Source organism: Macaca mulatta, chromosome 10 (assembly GCF_049350105.2).
Source record: "Macaca mulatta isolate MMU2019108-1 chromosome 10, T2T-MMU8v2.0, whole genome shotgun sequence".
NCBI classification, from domain to species: domain Eukaryota; kingdom Metazoa; phylum Chordata; class Mammalia; order Primates; family Cercopithecidae; genus Macaca; species Macaca mulatta.
Window position 1 is genome coordinate 111,091,770 of NC_133415.1, and position 21,417 is coordinate 111,113,186.

The following is a 21,417-nucleotide window of genomic DNA, read 5'->3' on the forward strand; positions in this document are numbered from 1 at the left end:
GGCTGCAGTGAGCCATGATCACACCACTACATTTCAGCCTGGATGAGAAAAAAAAGATAGACAGATACATAGACAGATAGATGTAAAAGCATCTGACACAGATAAGCACTTTGCAAAGACCAGCTGTTGTTATTGTTGTTATTATTATTACTATGATTAAATCATTAGCCGATTCTATTACTAATATTGCTTACATTTATATCTCCAGAGTACAGGGCAACCAGAGACACTACAGAGTGTGGGGAAGGGCAAAGAGGAGGAATCCCAGAAAGGAAAGAGTCCAACAGGGGAAGCCACTGTATTAAACTCTGCCCAAACCCTGGCTTGAGCCCTAAACCAAGCATTTGTGTGACAGATTCCAATCAGTACAGCTAAGACTTAAAGAACTGAACCAAGATTTGGACTATTATCCACTATAGGGATGATGGGTTAATAGTCTGACCCCAGTCAATGTCAGCGTCTAGTAAAATAAAACAAAAGAAACAAAAAGAATCAATACTCTTTGGAGGCATTTAGCAGAATCTAGAGGTTCCACAACATGTAACATTCACAATATCCAGGTTATACTCCAAAATTACTCAACATATGAAGAAAACAAGAAAACCTGAACCAGTTGAAAGAAAAAAAAAATCATAACAAAGTGACTCTGAGAGGACTCAAATGCTGAAATTACAGACAAGGACTTTAAAGCAACTATTACAATAATGCTTACGGATGGAAAGGAAAACATGCCATGAATGAGAAGGAGCCTCAGCAAAGAAACATTAATATAAAAATGCATCAGATAAAAATTTCAGAACTAAAACAATATGTGAAAAGTAAAAATTCACTAAGTGGACTTAATAGAAGAACGAAGATGACAAAATAATGACCAAAAATTCCGCAAATTTGGTGAAAGACATAAATTTCCAGAATCAAGGATCTTAGTGAATCCCAAGAGTTATTAAATAACACAGAAAATTGCATCTGGATGCCTTAGAGGCAAACTGCTAGTAACTAAACATGATCATCGGGACAGCAGCAGAGAAAACAAGTATTATATACATGGAGTCATGGCCTGAATGACCATTGACTCTTGACCAGAAACAGTAGGGGCAGAAGATAGTGAAACCACATCTTTAAAGGACTAAGAGACAAAACTAGCATCTAGAACTTGATATCCAGTGAAAATATCCTCCAGAAATCTGACATTGTCCGATTAAAAAAAAAATGCTAAAAATTTGTTTCTAACACACCCTTTTTAACACAGCCAGCCAACGCAGACTACAAGAAATATTAAAAGATGTTCTGTAGGCTGAAGTGGAGTGATACCATTTGGAAGCTTGTATCTTCAAAGGGAATCAAGAGCATTAGAAATGGTAAATATTTTAAAACTATTATTCTTCTTAACTTAAAAATGCATATGATAGTTTAAATCAAAAATTAAAACCTTGTGCTATGGAATTTATAACATATATAGAGGTTCTATATATTTTAAACTATAACATAAAGCAGGAGCAGTAAATGGAACTATGCAGTTGTCAGGCTTCAACATTTTACATAAAGTGGTACAATATTAAATCCAAGTAGACTGTTTCTTTCTTTCTGTTTTTGGTTTATTTTTGTAGAGACAGGGTCTTGCTATGTTGCCCAGGCTACATTCGAACTCCTGAGATCCTCCTGCTTCAGCCTCCCAAGTAGCTAGAACTACAGGCACACACCAACAGACCTGGTTTCCCTTTTTTTTTTTTTTTTTTTTTGAGACGGAGTTTTGCTCTTGTTGCTCAGGCTGGAGTGCAATGGCGTGATCTCGGCTCACTACAACCTCCAAATCCTGGGTTCAAGCAATTCTCCTGCTTCAGCCTCCCAAGTAGCTAGGACTACAGGCACACACCACCAGACCTGGTTTCTCTCTCTCTTTTTTTTTTTTTTTTTTGAGACGGAGTTTTGCTCTTGTTGCTCAGGCTGGAGTGCAGTGGCGCGATCTTGGCTCACGGCAACCTCTGCCTCCCGAGTTCAAGCAATTCTCCTGCCTCAGCCTCCTGAGTAGCTGAGATTACAGGTATGCACCACCATGCCCAGCTAATTTTGTATGTTTAGCAGAGACGGGGTTTCTCCACGTTGATCAGGCTGGTCTCGAACTCCCAACCTCAGGTGATCCACCCACTTTGGCCTCCCAAAGTGCTGGCATTACAGGCACGAACCACTGCGCCCAGCCCAGATCAGGCTTCTAAGTAGACTGTTTCTATCTCTAGAGCTAGACCCGGAGGTCCTTTAAACACTGGAACTATGTCATATAATGCCTGGCACATATCATATAATGCCTGGCACATCACACAGACACCTAATAAACACTGGATTCTACAGAAATCACTCTCCCAAGACTTTGACTACCAGGATTCAATTCATGAAAGCCTATCAGCCCCTGAGAAAGCTGAGAAAATCCAGCTTTCACAATACCAAACCTGAGATGCAGCACCTAGCCTCAAACCACCTGTAGGTGTACCCACAATGTGAGTTGGAAAGCAGCCAAAGACATTAACTAATTTGCTTCTGCTTACAAAATGAGATCTCAGTCTCAAAAAAAAAAAGGTCAAAAACGTAACTGTTAAAGTAAAATTAATGAATTTGCACAGTCAATATAACATACATGAATTAGTCAAAAGTATTCAATCATCTTATTAATGAATTTAGTAGAACAAATTTTGGTAATTCATGTTAAGTATATAAGGAAGGGCGGAGAGAGGAAAGATGTTTAAAATTTATCAGAAATGAGAAGTCTAAATAACAGGCATTTCTGTTTTAAGCAATGGAATTACAATTTTAGTCCTATAAAGAACAAAGAACCAGGCTGTCCAGCTGCTACCACCCTGGGAGAGTTCTGCATTAATAGGCCATTGGTGGCCAATCACAGTCAACGAATCCCACCTCCATTCTCTCACTGGTTGGTTCTATACTATCAGGCACAGCTTTGAGCCCAGCCAGCCATGCTGCAAGTGCACAGCCTGGTCACCTGGCCACAGAGTGCGGACAGCTTGAGACGGCATATCCTCAAGTGTGACACACTGAATGTCATTAAATCACACAGTGGGAAAGTTATTCCCTTCTTCATTTTCCAATTAAATCAAGGAAAGTTTCCTTTTGTTCAGGCATGTCTTGAACACCTCCCTAAGACTGGTAATCTTCCTTTTAATACAAAGCAGGTCTCAGCTCAGAATCTTTTGCAGGCACTGTGCCTATATATCTAGAATTTAATGTTATTTTATTTCTGTTTTATATTTTGGTTAAATTTCATTTAGAGCAACTGATGAAAGTTTTCTAAAATGTGTTTAAATAAAAGAAGTTATTTGATATGAAGAAAAATAAAAATAGAAAAAAGTGGCACACCAATGACTGATGTCTAAAAAATACTGAATTAGCAAAATTCAAGGAAAATATTGCTACTGATACCATTATATTCATATGTAAAGAATAGTACCTTTCATTCCAAGTACTGACAATCATTTATTTCCCCACATATGCAAACATTTTCCCTGGTGTGGATCAACAGTCTGAACTTCCTCAAAATTAGGAAATCCTACTTGAGTCCAAATTAATAAGATTATCAGTAAGATTATTACTATTTACCTGTGAATGCTGTATTTTTTTTTTTTTAACTAATCCTTCAATGCACCAGGGCTTACTAAAATATACATGGAAGCAAGATTTGGCTCTCCCTTCCTCAAAGTCAATGAAAATAGCCAACATTCGCTTCAATATCAACTGTGAAGGCATTCTAACCAGGTAACGTGATGAATAACCTCTTCCCAAGACGTTTTTATGGTTTTCTTCTTTATTAAATCTTAAAAGACAAACTAAATCAATCAACAATTGATGAACTATATAAAGATAACAGAGCAGGATTCCTCAACCTCAGCACTATTGACATTCCGGGCCAGATTATACTTTGTTCTGTGGGCTGTGTACTATGGAAAGTTTAGCAACATGCCTGGCCTCTACCCACCACATGCCAGAAGCACCCCCTCCCGACGTTGTGACGATCAAAACCATCTCCAGCCATTGTCAGACGTCCCCTGGGGGTGGGGGGAAGTAAGGCAAAACCACCCCAGTTAAGAAACACTGTAAAAGAGAAAGACAGGCCGGGCAGTGTTACCTGCGGGTTATCCGGCCAGTGGAAAAGACCTGGCCCACCATTACTTCTCTCCTCTGCCTCCACCCACAGGCCTTGTGACTATTTCCCAGACGCTCAGTCGCTTCCCCAGCAGAGGGCCTTTTCACTGGCTGATCCCTCTACAAAGAATTCCCTCTCCTCTTAAAAATCTTTGCTCATTCATCATCCTCTCAGTGCGGTCTTCCCTGACCACCTTATTTTAAAATTCCAAGTCCCTCATCTATAGCCCCCTTATCCTGATCTACTTTCCTGTTTTTCCAGAGAACCCCCTGCCTCCGAACACACAAAACATTTACTTCCTGGGTTTACTGCTTGTCAGTTGTGTCCACTCCTCCCACTCCCACCCTTAAGGTAAGAATCTCTGATTTGACTCACTGATATGTCTAGGCCCCTTAAAGGGTTCGATAAAAGTTGCTGAATGAATGAATGGCATGCATGGTAAAGATCCACCAGGCTAGTTTGCTGTGTCCCTTAACAATGGGAGTAGCACATAAAATGATCCTTTCTCTCAAAAAGAATGTTCTACAGGCCAGTGTGATGGCTCATGCCTATAATCCCAGCACTTTAGAAGGCGAAGGTAGAAGGATGCTTGAGACCGGCCTGGAGGATGTAAGAAGACCTCATCTCAACAAAAAGTAGAAAAAATTAGCAGGGTATGTTGGTGTGCGCTTTAAGTCTCAGCTACAGGGGAGGCTGAGATCCGAGGATCACTTGAGCCTGGAAGGTCAAGGCTGCAGTGATCCATGACTATGCTATTGCACTCCAGCTTGGACTGGGTGAGACCCTGTCTCAAAAAAATAATAATTTTCTAGAATTTACATTTCTAAGGACAGGTGTGGTGGCTCACGCCTGTAATCCCAGCACTTTGGGAGGCCGAGGCAGGTGGATTACTTGAGGTCAGGAGTTTGAGACCAGCCTGGCCAACATGGTAAAACCTTGTCTCTACTAAAAATACAAAAATTAGCCAGGTGTGGTGGTGCACACTTGCAACGCCAGCTACTCGGGAGGCTGAGTCAGGAGAACTGCTTGAACCAAGATCATGCCACTGCACTCCAGCCTGGGCAACAGAAAAAGACTCTCTCAAAAAAAGGAAAAAAAAAAGAATGTACATTTCTAGCCATTGCTAAGTTGGCATGTTGTCTGGCAACTGCTGACAGAAACAACGGGCTAAAGTCTACGAGGCAATATTACAAACAATTACTCTGGGACCCAGCAAGTCCAGACCACACATAAACATCAGGAATCTTAAGCATTCACGTTAGAAATGAAATATGAAGTAGCACATCAATAATTCCTAGTTCAAATCTTTTTCATTGTTTTTTTTTTTTACATTTGAAAAACAAAAAAGCTACTAACTCCATTTATGAAAGCATCATATGATGCAGAAGAACAAAGCTTTCTGAACAAAATAGTTTCTAATAACAACTTCAAGTTGTTTTGGCCCAGTGTAAAATATGAAATAAAACAGTGTTGATCATGTTTTGACTTCATTTGTCATCTACACTATAATAAGCTTTTAAGCAACAGCTGCTTTCTATGTTTCTGCCGCTTTGTATATTTCTAGGTTTACTGACAAATCGACACGGGACACTACTGACTCTTTAACAAAAACAATTAATATTTAAAGCTAGCTATGCACAGTAGGAAAAGGGCTTGGAGAAGGGCCAGGGTGATTCACAGGGGTCAGTGGCCTCTCCTACCATCCCGTATGCTCAGCCCCCATCCCCTGGCTCTGCACACACGAGCCAGCTTGAATTGTGTGCCCAACGCCCCTGCAGCTCTGTTACACCCACAGGCAGCAGCTGCGGCTGCCCCTGGTCCTCCAGGGAGATGTAGAGTTTTAAAATCCGCTTTAATAGCTAAGACATGGACAGCTCACCTCTACCATCTAAACCACTTCAGAAGTTAGGACATAGACAGCTTACCTCTATCATCCACTTCAATAGCTAAGACACAGGTAGCTCACCTCTACAGATAGCCTTAGCTCTCAGGGAGGTTGAGGTGGAAGGATCACTTCAGCCTGGGAGGTCGAGGCTGCAGTGAGCCGTGATTGTGCCACTGCTCTCCAGCCTGGGAGACAGACTGAGACCGTGTCTCAAAAATAATAAAAACAATTGTCTAGAATTTACATTTCTAGCCACTGCTAAGTTGGCCAGGGTGGTTCTGAGCTCGCACAACCTAAAACAAGATCAGTTCCTCTTCAGGAAGGTCCTGACCACTTTGCAAAGAATAACAGGGTTTATTATCCTTTGCCCCTGATGTTAGGTGACTACATTTAAGAAAAAAAAAAAAAGGAATTCTTCTCTGACTAAAAGGCCCACCAGAGAAAAATATTTCTGGAAACTACAACATTGAGAAAAAAGGATTTACCCTCCTCTATGTTAACTGGTTACTCAAGGGTTATCCAACCCTGTCAGTATCTCTCTCACTTGTTGGGGCATAAAGGAAATCAGATGAGGATGCTGTAGTGAAACACCCCATGGACCCCTGAGTCCTCACCTGTGTGTCAATGCTTTTCACCAGACACCAATCTGTCCTAAAGCAGGCCAAGTACGAATTAATATGTTAAGAATAATGTTAGGTGAATGTTCATTGAAGGTTCAACTACAGCAGATATGATCTAATAAACAGAAAAGAAACTTTACGGGTCATTTTACAGCAAAAAAAAAAAAAAAAGGATTAGAAGATCAATACAGAAACAGAAAGCATGCCGAGAGCAGACTCACCTTGAACATGCCCTCCTCCCTCATGGTTCATAGTAGGCAACAACAGTAAATCTAATTCAACAGAGTAGTGGTCCCTGGACACCATAAGCCCCCATGGGAAAAAAGATCATCATGTACATCACCACCCACAATGCCACGGTGGCAAGCACCATGGGACATAAGCACAGACAAACAGGAGGGACACAGCTCCACTTGGAAGAGAGTAAAGAGACGCCAGACAGCTTCCCTAGAACACAGGTGGTATGTGATTTGCGCCTTGAAGATTGAACAGAAATCTGCCACGTGGGAAGAGAGAGAGAATCTGGGAAAGGGAAAAAGAATATTCCAGATGAAGGGAAAAGCAGAGCAAGGTACACTGTCTGCCACCTTCAAGTGGTTCAGGGACACTGAGCCATTTCACACAAAGCCACCAAGCCCCGACTGAGTAGCCACACCATAATCAGCTTTAAGTGGAAAAGGGGAAAAAAATAAACACAATAAAACATACCCAAGGAAATCCGTTTATTGGCCTAGACATAAGCAAAGCTGGAGCTGGAGGCAGAATGTTATGGCATGTTTACCCCAGCAAGCATTTTCATTCAGAGTCTGCTCTCCAGCCATTCCCAATATTTATGAATCTCCATTCAATATGTCACCCTATCATTATAACTCTACATGATATATGCCACTCTAAGCCAGACCAATTATCCATACAATCCAATATTCTGTTTCTGACATACCACTAGGGGACTCTGAACAGTGAACATGACAGACATGGTACACTATGTCCACGTTTGACTCGAAATATTAGAAGATTGGTTGATGGTGGCCAAGAAGGAGTTTAAGCTTTATTTGCAAAAGTTGTACTTAGAATGAATGTAGAATGTATTCATGCAGAACTTATATAAATAAAAATTAATTCTTTAGGGGGTCACGTTAGCCACTCTTCAACTAACAACTAAATCTTTGCAAGGCGTTAGGTGATTTGGGGGCAACTAGAATACACCACTCCCATAATGTGTTATTTGAAGTAGTTTTGCTCTTCTCACTAACAGGCTTGTAAGTACTAATGCAGATTTCTGAATTGGGACTATTTCTAATAGCAAGACTAGACAAGCTTGATCCATTTAACAAAGAACATTTTTGATTCTTCACTGGCTTTTGGTGGGAAGTGACCCCCACACACTTCAGGTCCTTGTTAACTAAATTCAAACGGCAAATTGTGTAAGCAAACTTTCTCTATATAAATGTCATTCTCTAACAAGACCCACACTGATTTACTAGCTCTCATATGAGCAGATCCATCCAATGCATGTTTTATATTGCAAATCTTTGAGGGCTACTGATGGTTATTACTAGCACTATGCAATGGGCTGGCTGGAAAGACCAGCCTAAATCATGAGCAGCTATCCTTTCTATGCCATGCCGACATGGAAATTCCTCCTTGATCTGTGGCTTTAATCACGGCTTCCAAAACCCGTCATTATTTATGACTCTTTTATTTACTTTTATTTTGAGATGGAGTTTTGCTCTTGTTGCCCAGGCTGGAGTGCAATGGCGTGATTTCAGCACGCTGCAACCTCCGCCTCCCAGGTTCAAGCGATTCTCCTGCCTCAGCCTCCTGAGTAGCTGGGATTACAGGCGTGTGCCAGCATGCCCGGCTAATTTTTCTCTTTTTTTTTTTTTTTTTTTTGTAATTTTAGTAGAGACAGGGTTTAACCATGTTGGCCAGGCTGGTCACGAACTCCTGGCCTCAGGGGATCCACCTGCCTCAGCCTCCCAAAGTGCTGAGATAACAGGCGTGAGCCACCATACCCAGGCAACTCTGACTTATAAGTTGATGATCAATGGGAAACATTTACTCAGGTTACCTGATAGGAAAGAACTCTGCAGCTCAAAGCAGTTTGTATGCTCCATTTTAAAGTTACCCATCTCCATTCTCCTGCCAATTTGCCCACTTGAGGGATGGAGTTGGAGAAGATGAGGGTGGTAAAGTCTACATGGCATTAATGAACGAATGGAACAATATTACTTACAAATGCAATGAGTTCTCTAGTCAGACTTGAGGTAGATGCAAAAGAAAAAAATGGTTACAGAAGACAGTCAAAATCTTTGGGATGAGTGTTGGGGTATAGGGTCCTCTATTTTCATACTGTTCGAAACAGTTAAAACAATCAAGCAATGCACTCAGACCAAGCAAGATAACTTTACCAGCATCTCCGAAACCACCTCTTGCTATCTTCCACTTACCACCTCCCGCAACGGGTAGCAACTCTCCTGCCTTCTAACAGCCGAGATTCCCTTTGCATGGTTTTATAGTTCATACAAATAGAACCATGTAGTGTGGACCCTTTTGTGTCTGGCTTTTCAGATGTTTGTGAAATTATCCGTATTACTGATTGAGTTATAGATCATCCATTCTTACAGCTGCATGGTTTTCCATTGTGTGAACATGCCAGAATTTATAATCCTTTGTAGTCATGATGAATAAATTTGAGTAGATTGCAGTTTCCGACTCTTAAGAATCATGTGACTGGCCAGGCATGGTGGCTCACGCCTGTAATCCCAGCACTTTGGGAGGCTGAGGCAGGCAGATCATGAGGTCAAGAGATCTCGAGACCATCCTGGCCAACATGGTGAAACCCCAACTGCACTAAAAATACAAAAATTAGCTGGGCCTGGTGGTGCATGCCTATAGTCCCAGCTACTCGGGGGGCTGAGGCAGGAGAATCGCTTAAACCCGGGAGGCGGAGGTTGCAGTGAGCCAAGATTGCGCCACTGCACTGCAGCCTGGCAATACAGCGAGACTCCATCTCAAAAAAAAAAAAAAAAAGAATCATGCGACTATGAACATGTTTTTTGAGAATATATGTCTATGTTTTGTTGGGCATATAACCAGAGAATTGGTGGGTTATTCAAACTCTTAAGGTTCTCAGAGTACACATAAATCATGCAAATGTGTGCTGGAATCTTCCATCCCTGATGAAAAGCCCCTTGAACCCCTCCAGCTGCTGCTTCTTGAAAGGCTGTGCTTTCTCCTGCTGGGCTGTGAGCCCCAAATGCAGTGACCATTCCTCAAAGTGCCCTGTGCCTAGCCACAGCGTGCTGTATTCCTCGCCTTGGCTACCAGGCACTGGACACTTTGACCACTGAGCTACTGGACTCCAGACCACACCGCCTCAACTTCCAAAACTTTCCCAATTAACTCCAATCTGGCTTCCACTTATTGGCTGTGCTGAACTACTTCTCACTGAGGTGAATGAAGACCCCCTAACTGCCAAACTCTGTGGCCTGTCTTCAATCCTCATCTTACCTGACCCTTCTGGGGCAAGCGACATAAATAAATGATTATCCAATCAAAACCCTGGCTCCAAGGCTCTCCTGGTTTCCTACCTCCATGGCTAATTTCTAGAAGCCTCTGCTGCCCAGGGAGTACCCCTTCACCTTCTTCTCCAACAGTCCCTCTCATCCTGCTCCCATGGCTCCAGCTACCACTCACCACGAATGACGTTCACGTCTCCTCTCCAGTCCTAACTGTGCTCCAGAACGCTACAAGGTGGCTTTCTGGTGTCCTCGACAATGACACCAGGATCTGTGGCATTGCTTCTCATGTGCTGTCCAGTTCCGTTCACTATGTTAGACCACAGGCACCCAAAGAAGCATAAGACCCATTCTAATGGTCAATGCTATCAATAAATTAGCAAATGTTGCCACAGGAAAATACAGGGCTCAGCAAACACAAAGAAGGGGCGCCCAGCCCAGTCTGGGTGGAAGGGAATGGAGGTGTCAGAAAAGTTCTCCATGAGACCCTGTCTCTGAGTTGACCCTTCCTTCACCACCAGAACTATCTGTCAACCCTATTCCCCACTCCCAGGCTCATCTCCTTGATTGAGACCCCACTCCCCCCGCCTGAACTGCAGGAATACACTGGGCATCCCACCCCAGCTTTTCCTCCACCAGTCTTTCCTTTCTTCAAAGCACAGAGCAGCTCTAGTCACTCCCTGGTTCAGATTCTCCAGTGGCTCCCATGACTCCATGGATAAAACGTCAACACTTTACCTTACAATGGACTTAAGGGCCATGCATGGCCTGGCCCCCATCTCCTCCACTCACCTCCTGTGTCTGTTATTCACCGTTCCAGACACACAAGCCCAGACACACAGGCCTTCCTGCGAGTCCTTGACAAGGAAGAGGTGTACGCAGGAGGCTTTCTCTGGTTCTTCATGCGAGTATCTCCAGCTTGTTACTCAAATCTCAACTCAGAAGCACCTCTCAGGGCTCTGGAGATACCTTCTCTGGCCACTGGACGTTAGCAGCACCAGTATGCATACAACCACACTGTGCTGGCACCTTCCATCACACTCGCCTGCTATACGTACTTCTGCTTACCTCTTTAGTGTCTTGTTTCTGCTGCTGGACTGAAAGCTTCATATGAGCAAAAACTGGGTTCCTTTTATTCTCTTCTGTGTCCACAATGCCTAACATCATGAATAAATACTAGTTGAATGAATGAATATACCAGTGAATGATGAGTCCTCCAAAGGACAGTGGTTAAGATAAATTCTGCAGCCAGACTTCCTGGTTTAAATTCCACCTCTGTCACTTACTAGCTTTGTTACTTTGCGCAAGTTGCTTAGCCTTTCTGTGCCCGCTGTGAGCCTTGCAATAATAAAACGGGATGAAAAACACCCGGCCCGTGGGCTTTTGTACTTCAGTCACAACAATAACGTGTCACAGCAGAGCTTGACATACTCTTAGTCCTAAGTAAAGGGCAGTGTTTGTACCACTGCCTGGGTTGCATTCCTAAGACAGAAACTCCACAATGCTTAGGGACGCCCTACTGCCTCCCAGGTTAAGCCTAAACCCTGGGCTGGTAAAGCAGATTCTTCATTGACAGCCCCCAGTGCTATCTCCCAGTCTCTCCCACTCCCTCCCTCACACACAGCCCTTGTTCCCAAGTCTCCACCCTTCTCTCTCACCGAGTCCCGAGCAGACCAGGATCATGCAACCCTCTGCCTTTGTACCCACCACCCAAATGCCCATCGCCTTCCTCCGCCTGCCCAAACTCAAACGCCACCTCCCCTTAGAAGCCTTCCCCTCCTACCCTCGTCCTGTCTTCTTTTTTCCCTCTCTTTTGTTTTTTTTCTTTTGAGACGGAGTCTCGCTCTGTTGCCCAGGCTGGAGTGCAGTGGCACAATCTTGGCTCACTGTGGCCTCCATCTCCCAGGTTCAAGCAATCTTCCCACCTCAGACTCCCTAGGAGCTGGGATTACAGGTGCACGCCACCACACTCGGCTAATTTTTGTATTCTTAGTGGAGACAGGGTTTCACCACGTTGGCCAGGCTAGTCTCAAACTCTTGACCCTTAGTGATCTGCCCACCTTGGCTTCCCAAAGTGTTGGGATTACAGGCTTGAGCCACCACACCCAGCCCGGCCCTGTCTTCTTACTGGCCCAGATCTGTGTTCCCTCTTCTGCCTGGACCCTTGAGACACCGCAGGCACCTCCCTGCCAGGCTGTGGATGTGTCAGGAGTTGAGCCCCAGGCTTCCCCACAACTGTATCCCCAACACTTTTGGGAAGGCTGATACCTTGGAAGACGTGGAGAAACATGTTATGTGCATGAATGACTTTCCAAGCATGGAAACTAATATCTGTCCTCACCTCTTATATTTTTCCCATCAGGGTTAAACTAATTGGTATTTTGAAGGTCAAAGCTACTTTCCCTTTTGTTAACTAGGTTTTGTTGCAAAATTTGTTTACAAGAGCTTATTTTGTGATGAAGAAAGCCATTTAAAACTCTTCTTTTTAAACAGAGGCAATTTGTGGGAATTGCTGATGTTCATCTGTTTGCCTCACAGGAAACAGAAAATACAGAGCAACAAAAGTAAAACGCATTACGACGACGGGAAGGGAAGCAAGGTGGATCCGCTCCCACCACTCTGACTCTTTTGTTCCTTGCCATTCTCATACACAAATGGGAAAAATGAGACATGAAGTTTGAGCAACTTGTCAAGGGTTATTCAACAGAGGCTTTTCAACAAAGCTCAGCTCTTCCAACTAAACCTAGTGGGAAAGATACTGATCTGGCTGGCTCAGCTGACCAACAGACCTAGGGGCTTTAATGGAAAAAAATCAACTCTGAGCTAGAGGAGTCAGCAAACCACCTTCCCTAGGCCAAATTCAGCCCACCACTTGTATTTGTAAATAAAGTTTTATTAGGACACACCCATGCCTACTCATTTACGTGCTATTTATGGCTGCTTTCAGGCTACAACAGCAGAGCAGGGACCTCCCAGCCAGCAAGCCCTAAAATATCTAATCCTTTCCAGAAAAAATTGCCAATCTGATTTAGAGAATAATTTGATCTCTGGGTTTTCTTCTATTTTCCAAGTATTAGATATTGCCGTTCAAATTATTTCAGTTGACAGGGAGATTTTTATTTTACAAAACTGAACATCTTTGACTCAAGCATATATCATAGTTCAGACAAAAAGTTCAATGGTTTGGTTTAGGACTCAGATTAATATAGTTTCTCTGCTTTGGGGGCTTGGTTCTTATCCTTGAGAAGGTTTTTACAAACATAGAACAAAGTGGGCAGGTAACACAGAATGCCTTTTGCTCTGGAAAATGTCTTTTACTCAAGGTTGAACATACACTGCTCCTCCTAGCATTAAGATTCCATGATTCTCTCTATATTCCATTGGCTTAGCTAATCCTGTTTTCACCAAAGGTCCAGCTATCATTTGTTGGCACCTGGCTTTTCCCATAAATAGAAGTATATCCTCTTCCAAGTTCTTTAATAGATACCTCTTCAAAGCTAAACATTTGAAAAGAAATACACTGACCCCCAAACGCTAACGGATTTTATGAGTCAGTCTTTTGAAGCTAAATGTATCTTACAAGAACTCTGCAGTGACTTCAGAATTGGAATCCAACCTTCCAACTCTTCCCACAGATGTTTGATCATATGTGATACTTTCATCTCCCTTCTTTAAACCTTTTACTATGGAAATTATCAAACATATAAAAAAATAGAGAGACTAGGCCCCAGCAACCAACTTCAACAAGTATCAACATTCTGCCATTTATTTTTCCATCTATCCCTCTCCTGACTTTGTATTTACTGTTTGTTGCAGTATTTGATAGCAGACTTCACACATCAAATGATTTCACCCACGAATGCTTGTTTCTGTTAGATGAGGCCCTTTTCCTTTGAACAAAACCATGACACTATTATCATATCCAACAAAACAATTCTTAATATTATCTAATACCCAGTCCAAACTCAATTTTCCCTGTCTCAGTTATGTATTTTTATAGTTGGTTTGTTCAACTAAAGATCCAAATATGACCATATATTGTATTTTGTTGATAGGTCTCTTAGGTGTCTCCTTATATTTGCAATAGGCTCCCCTCATTTTTTATTCACCCATCACTGACACACCATTTAAATTCTAATTGGCCAAGCAAACCTTACCAACAATAACACCTCTTCAGCCTCCATATGCTATAAGCAAAACCAGACATTCATAGGCTTGTAGATGCTTAGGCACAGACATACAGCTCCACCTTCCACGTGCAATTCAACATGAAAACCAATACACCAGGCCATCCCACATACTTTCTGCCTTCAAGAGAAGAAATTTAGATTGCTTCAGCAAGCCAATTCTCTGAAATCAAATCTCTTCTGTGCTCAATGGCCTGAAGACTCTGAATGATTTAAAAAACAAGACATCCATTCATTATGGCTCCCTTCTGAAATTAGCCAAACATAATAAAGAATCACAAAGTAAATCAGACAAAAGCCTCGTAATTCATTATCGTTAACATTAACAACATTAACTGAGCACCTAGATCACCCAAGACATCGGATTATAGAAAGGATGACCTGTGTCCCTACCCCAAGGGACCTACAGTCTAAACAGAGAGGCGTCGCATCATTTAGACACAAATGCCCAAGGAGGACCACAGTCACAGTACCACCCAAACTGACATCCATTTCCTATCCCCTAGGTTAAGAATATTTATGAGGTTGATCCATGCAGTGGAATAAAAAGAAAAGAGCAGAAGGAACTGCATTTGACTGAATTCCACCACTGATGAGCTGTGCCACAATGGATAAGTTACTCAACCTGATCCTCAGTTTTCTCATCTGTGAGAGGAATAATCCCACCTACCTCACAGAGTAGCAGCTGGTAACACTGAATCATAAGCTCTTACGTAAAAATCCAGCAAAGATGATGATGATGATAAAAATCACTGAATACAAAGCATTAGACTAGAATGTTTTCTGTCTATCCATCTAACCCTCACACCAGTCCTATGAGACAGCTCCCATTCTCATGCCATTTTCCAAAGAACTGAACAGAATGGGTGAGTGTTTCACCCAACGTAACACGGCTACAGGTGTCAGAGCGCCAGGAGGTAGAGGATAAAACTGCAGGGTTCTTTCTGCCAATAATGGTATGATAATACCTCCCAATACTACCATGGGGAGGTGTAGGGGTAGAAGCAGGGCGGCACGAATGAGCGTGCCCTCGCGTACAGATCAATTATGTTATAAACTCCCAAGGTACAGCATTCCACAGCTCCTACCCTTGCCCAAACAGGAAGCCCCCAGGAGGCTCCTAGAGTTGTCCTACCCAAGGTGTGATTATGTTCAGAGACGTAACGGTGGTTTCCTTCCTTATTGGGGCAAGTCTTCAGCTGTCTGCTAAAGAGTTATTAAGCCTTTTTAATCACAAGTCTCAAACACTAACATTTGTTCAAAGATTTGTCCAAAGATCATAATTTTTTCCTATATAATCCCTTACTTCCTTTTTTGTACATACATAGGCAAAAAAGGACTGAAGGCAGGCAGTCATCAGAAAAGAGGTGCAACTACCCTGTGGCCACTATACTGTAAGAAGGCTTACCTAGCCTAGGTTCAAGTGGAAAGGGCACCTGACGGAGAACTGAGGTCCTGGCCAATAGTCCTGGCAGATCTCCTAGCCAACAGCCAGGACCTATGCCACCCACGTAAGTGACATCATTCGGACTTCCTCAGATGAAACCACATTAAGCAGAATCACCACCCAGTCTACCCACAGATTTGTGGGAAATCGAATGCTGTTGGTTTAAGCCATTGAGTTTTGGGGTGGTTAGATAACTGAAACAGCTAGAAAATAGCTTTCCAGTCAGACCAAATACCAAATCTATGAATGAGAAGCACCACATGGCAGCTAAACATTGTTTATCAATGGAAATGATACAACTCCTTCAATCTGAGCATGCCTACCAGTTGAAACATGCAGCTCGGTAAACCTGGATCTATACTGTACCGGGCTCAACAGTGTTAAATAACCACTAATAATGACCACATTAATCACAGTAACAGCAGCCAATATTTACCAAGTATTTATTACATAGTAGGCATTGTGCTAAATCCTTTAATCATTTAATTCCTTACAAAAGCCTTTTGAGGTGGGCTGCTATAATGCCCATTTTACTGATGAGGTCGCTGAGGCATAGAGTGGTACATTGACTTGCCTAGGATCACACTGCTAGTAAACAGTGATACGGGATTTCACTCTTGGCCATTGGATTCCACAGACACCGAGCTCTTAACCGTCAGCTTTTGACCTTTCAAAAGTGTGATGCCACTTTAACAAAACCGCCCCTTGTTTTGTTTTGTTTTTTTGGGACGGAGTCTTGCTCTGTTGCCCAGGCTGGAGTGCAGTGGCGCTCACTGCAACCTCTGCTTCCCAGGTTCAAGCGATTCTCCTGCCTCAGTCTCCCAAGCAGCTGGAATTAGAGACGTGTGCCACCATGCCCGGCTAATTTTTGTATTGTTAGTAGAGACAGGGTTTTATCATGTTGACCAGGCTGGTCTCAAACTCCTGACCTTAAGTGATCTGCCCGTCTCTGCCTCCCAAAGTGCTGGCATTACAGGCCTGAGCCACTGCACCCAGCCGAGACTGCGCCCTCTGAGTTAATGTGTGTCAAGAGTTCAACACTGGGCCGGGCGCGGTGGCTCACGTCTGTAATCCCAGCACTTTGGGAGGCCGAGGTGGGCAGATCACGAGGTCAGGAGATCGAGATCATTCTGGCTAACATGGTGAAACCCCGTCTCTACTAAAAATACAAAATATTAGCCAGGCATGGTGGCGGGCGCCTGTAGTCCCAGCTACTTGGGAGGCTGAGGCAGAAGAATGGCGTTAACCCAGGAGGTGGAGCTTGCAGTGAGCCGACATCCTGCCACTGTGCTCCAGCCTGGGCTACAGAGCAAGACTACGCCTCAAAACAAAAGAAAGAGTTTAACGCTGTCTGGTCCATGGTAAGTTTTCAGTACATACCAACTTTTACTATTAGGAAACCTACAGGTATGGAAGGAAAGATGAGAGGAAGTACTGTATATGACTGGCGTACAGTACACCCCCAATTAATGTTAGTTATTTGGATGATTTATATAGGGCTTCTTCACCAGCAGCACTCGGGTGCTTGTTATCTTTCTGTTTCCCACATTCTGTGAGCTCCCTGCGTGTAGAGCTGTTTCCAACACATCCTTGCAGGTCCGGAGCCCAGAGCAAGTAGCTGCTCAATAAATGTTTCTTGACGGGAGAGGAAATGCTTCCTTCCTTCACCACAAATGCGAACTTGGATTTCCAAGATGACACCTCCCCCAGCTACCAGCCCTTAACATGATTTCAAAGAAGAGGGCAAGAAGGGACAAGGGACCCACCCAAGAAATGCGGGGGCCAATGGACTCCATGGGATAAGAGATGGAGCTGGGCTTGTGGCCAGGACACTTGAGAAGTCCGTGAATTCCGTAGCTGGCCACACCGAGAGCGGGACCTCCCCAACCCCCCAGCACTCCTAAAAGTCCCTAGGAAAAGGGCGAGGCCCTGAGAGGGAAGTCACCCAACTCCCAGGTGGCGGGCCCCCCGCCCTGAGTCGACTAGGACTTGGAACTACCCCCTCCGCCCATCCCGGGGCAGCTGCAGGCGTAGGAAGAAAAGAAGTGACAGGAAGTCAAAAGTTTCCCCAACAACAAAAATCCTTCCCTCGAGGGAAGGGCTCCCACCCTCAGCCCGCCCCGCCCAGTGGGGAGGGACCGCCCCCAGTGGATCTAGGCAGTTGGGGGTCCCGCTGTTCTGGTCCTGACGAGGAGGGCCTGGCTTGAGAGTTCCCTGCCCCGCGCTTCGTGCACCCTGAATTCTTTGAGAGCGTCCCAGGGAGGGATAGGGGTGCCCCAACTCTTACTTACAGTCGTCTAAGTCATCCTGCAAGTCCACAAAGTACAGGGGGATCTCTGAAAACCAAGAAACACACAAGGAGTTACCAGGGGGCTGCGGCGAGAGAGGACGGGGTCGGGCAGGGGCCCCTCGGCCTCGCGGGGTGGTCACGGGGCGAGAGGGAGGGAAGCACCCCCGGCGTCCCCCGAACCCAACCCCACTCACCCGCCATCTTGGGATGGGCCTGGAGGCTGGACGGACAGGGGTGGGGGAGCCTGTAGACAGGGGCGGGGCCGTAGGTTTCAGGCCCCGCCCCCGGCCCGCGCCGGCCGGTCGGCCCCGCCCTCTCAGTGAAGGTGGCTGCCGAGGTGGGCGGGGAGGTCAGGTGACCCGGCCGGCGTCCCAAGATGGCGGCGGCGGCGGCGCCCGGAAGGCCGCGGCGGCGTCCAGGCTGCTAAGGCGGGCCCCACGCGGCTGGCAGCGGACAGGCAGAACCTAGGGCCAGAGGACGGGCGGCAGCCGCCTCTGCGCGGACCGGGGCTGGGCTGTCTGGCGGCAGCGGCGCCAGGGGATGCTCCTGCTGGGCCCGGCCTCTCCTTTCTCAACTTAGGGCGGCGGCGGGCCCGCGCCCGTGGCTCCCGGGCCATGGCGCTGAGGGAGCTCAAAGTGTGTCTGCTCGGGGTGAGTGGCGGTGGGTCTGGCCGGGAGGGCCACGGGAGGCTGGGCTGGCGGGGACCCCGGATCCCCCATGTCCCCTCATTCTTTCCCCCATCCCCCGTCCAAGACGCTGTCTCCAGCCCCGTGGACCCTCCCTCCAGGTCAGGAGCTGTCCCGCCCACCTCTTGCACCCTCCAGAAGGTCCTGGAGGCCGGAGGGACCCTTCCCCTTCCCCTTCCCCTCCCTGGAGCCCGTGGACTCTTCCCGCCCCTTAAAGAGCAAACAGCCCCGCCTTGCCTCTCCATTGCATCTGGGTTAGGAGAGGCTTTTAAATAGTTTTCTCCCAACTTACCAAGGTATTAGTTGGGAGGGAGTTGGCCGAGTCTTCTCAAGCAAAACCCATAACAGGTCTTTAGGTTTTACAAGCAGCATTAGACTACTTTGTCTCTTGAGGGTGTTTTTGAACTTGTGGGATACCCCTGCCACTTCTCCAAAGAGTTACTTTGCCAAGTAACTCTTCCCGTGGAGAAAGGGGGTGTTCAAATCAGGAAGCCCCAAAGACTAGTTTGAAGCTTCAGCTTCCTGTCTTGTCAGGAAGGACAAGGTTGGCCATTTCAAAGCCTTCTTTCTGAAATTGATGCTGTCATTCCAGTTTCTGCCTTAAAAGATAGACAGGAACTCCATTAACTAATCTTTATTCCCCCAAAATAGGGTGGGGCTAGGATTCTTCAGGGATTACTCAGAGGTAACCCAGGAGTTCAAAGTTTACTAACATATGTTAGAAAGCAAGTGGACTTGTTACTTTTTACACGAAGCAGAAACTTTGGGTCTTTCAAAAGGTCCTAATCTGTCTTAAAAACTGCAAAAACCTCACTCTTTTAGCACATTTGGAATTTCCTAATTACTCCACTGAATTTTTATGACAATCGCTTTTGTGTTCCTCAGTTTATAAAATTTACACATCTAGGGTGATTTTTCTAAAATCCTGAACTTACGCCACAAAGTAGTTTTTGGTGTCTGCCAAAAGGTAAACTTTTCTCAGTCACACGTCTCATTCTCTTTCAGGATACAGGTGTAGGTAAATCGAGTATTGTGTGGCGGTTTGTGGAAGACAGTTTTGATCCAAACATCAACCCAACAATAGGGTAAGAGATTTTTATTTGATACACATCTAAAGGTGCATTGAAAATCCTTCCAAATACGTAGTGTGTTACAGGTGTAGGCCCTGCACTTTATATTCATTGAATTCTGAGTCGCTGGTTCACATCATCTCTGGAAGACTTGAAGGAGTACAGTGAGGATCTGTGTATTTTAGGAAAACTATCTTCAGACTTGTTGGGAGTGAAAACTTAAAAATGCAAATATGAATTGGAGTTCTGCTAATTATTAGAATAGACACAGAAACTTCAATCTATAAATATCAACAACAATTACACCTTGAAATAAGGCAGATGAAAATAGATCGTGGTGCTATTCTTTCAGGGATATCAAGTAAAACACATTTAGATGCTTTTTGTCCTTCCTGAAAGTAGTAGGCTGAGATCTGAACGCTTACACATGCCTGTACTGGTAGTAATAAGAAATTAATAAATTCGTATTGAAATGGAAGGTTTTTTCAGTTCTCTGGTTCTAGGGACAAGTAAAGGTGATTGTTCATATGTTTTTGACTCTATAAGAAAACTTTTCATTTTGCAATACTAATCCTTTGACTACATAAGAAGTTGTGTTTTATAGGCTTTAATACTATGTTAGCTTTATAAAACTAAATAGGTGCTATGCTGTAGTTTTATCATCAAACCCTCAAATGCCTTCCAGCATTTAAAGAAAAAATCAATGTTATCCATCGCTAGGATAATATTGGCCTTTGTGCTCTATGCAGATCATTCTTTGACTAATAGAGATATATTTTACAGCCCAGGAGAGAAACTGCCATAAGATTGTACCCTGAGAAATTATGAGCTCCTGTTATCAGAGGTTATTTATTATTTATTTATTTATTTATTATTTATTTATTTATTTATTTTTTGAGACAGAGTTTCACTCTTTTTGCCCAGGCTGCGGTGCAGTGGCGCAATCTCGGCTCACTGCAACCTCCGCCTCCCGGGTTCAAGCAATTCTCCTGCCTCAGCCTGAGTAGCTGGAATTATGGGTGTCCACCACTGTGCCCAGCTAATTTTGTATTTCTAGTAGAGACAAGGTCTCACCATGTTGGCCATGCTGGTCTCAAACTCCTGACCTCAGGTGATCCGCCAACCTCAACCTCCCAAAGTTCTGGGGTTACAGGCATGAGCTGCCACGCCTGGCCTATGTGTTCAATATTTTTTTATCTACTTTTTTTTTTTCACCCAGGCTGGAGTGCAGTGGCACAGTCATGGCTCATGGCAGCCTCAACCTCCTGGGCTCAAGCCATCCTCCAACCTCAGGTAGCTGAGATCACAGATGCACACTACCACACCTGGCTAATTTTTTGTACTTTTAGTAGAAAAGGAGTTGCACCATGTTACCCAGGCTGGTCTTGAACTCCTGGGCTCAAGTGATCCACCAACCTCAGTCTCCCAAAGTGCTGGAATTACAAGTATGAGCCACTGCACCCAGCCTATCTGCTTTTTTTTTTTTTTTTTTTTTTTTTGAGACGGAGTCACCCAGGCTGGAGTGCAGTGGCGGATCTTGGCTCACTGCAAGCTCCGCCTC

At 44.5% G+C, this 21,417-nt stretch overlaps 2 protein-coding genes and 1 long non-coding RNA gene across 21 annotated transcripts in view; 2 read left to right on the plus strand and 1 right to left on the minus strand.

The window, feature by feature from the left end:
* The window catches only part of LOC699403 (serine/threonine-protein phosphatase 4 regulatory subunit 1), an 85,346-nt gene extending 66,057 nt beyond the window's left edge, over positions 1–19,289 (minus strand). For 6 of the 17 annotated variants that reach the window (XR_013400076.1, XR_013400075.1, XR_013400074.1 and 3 more), the window contains exons 1-2: positions 18,295–18,732; positions 18,102–18,146 (exon numbers count right to left, since the gene is read on the minus strand). Coding sequence is in view for 4 of the 17 variants with exons in the window: in XM_015148719.3 (XP_015004205.3) it covers positions 18,102–18,146; positions 18,295–18,301 (52 nt within the window). In the remaining 13 variants the exon portion in view is untranslated. Of the gene's footprint in view, positions 1–18,101; positions 18,147–18,294; positions 18,733–19,078 lie in introns of those variants that run through there. The other 11 variants (XR_013400072.1, XM_028828529.2, XM_077952036.1 and 8 more) reach the window with 7 other exon arrangements.
* Positions 5,457–12,310, plus strand: LOC144332201 (uncharacterized). The gene is made up of 2 exons (XR_013400078.1): positions 5,457–8,448; positions 12,083–12,310. It is a non-coding gene; the product is annotated as an uncharacterized LOC144332201 (long non-coding RNA).
* The window catches only part of RAB22A (RAB22A, member RAS oncogene family), a 57,205-nt gene continuing 54,227 nt past the window's right edge, over positions 18,440–21,417 (plus strand). For 2 of the 3 annotated variants that reach the window (XR_013398575.1, XM_028827213.2), the window contains exons 1-2: positions 18,453–18,750; positions 19,792–19,871. Coding sequence is in view for 2 of the 3 variants with exons in the window: in XM_028827213.2 (XP_028683046.2) it covers positions 18,715–18,750; positions 19,792–19,871 (116 nt within the window). In the remaining variant the exon portion in view is untranslated. 3 annotated transcript variants of the gene reach the window in all.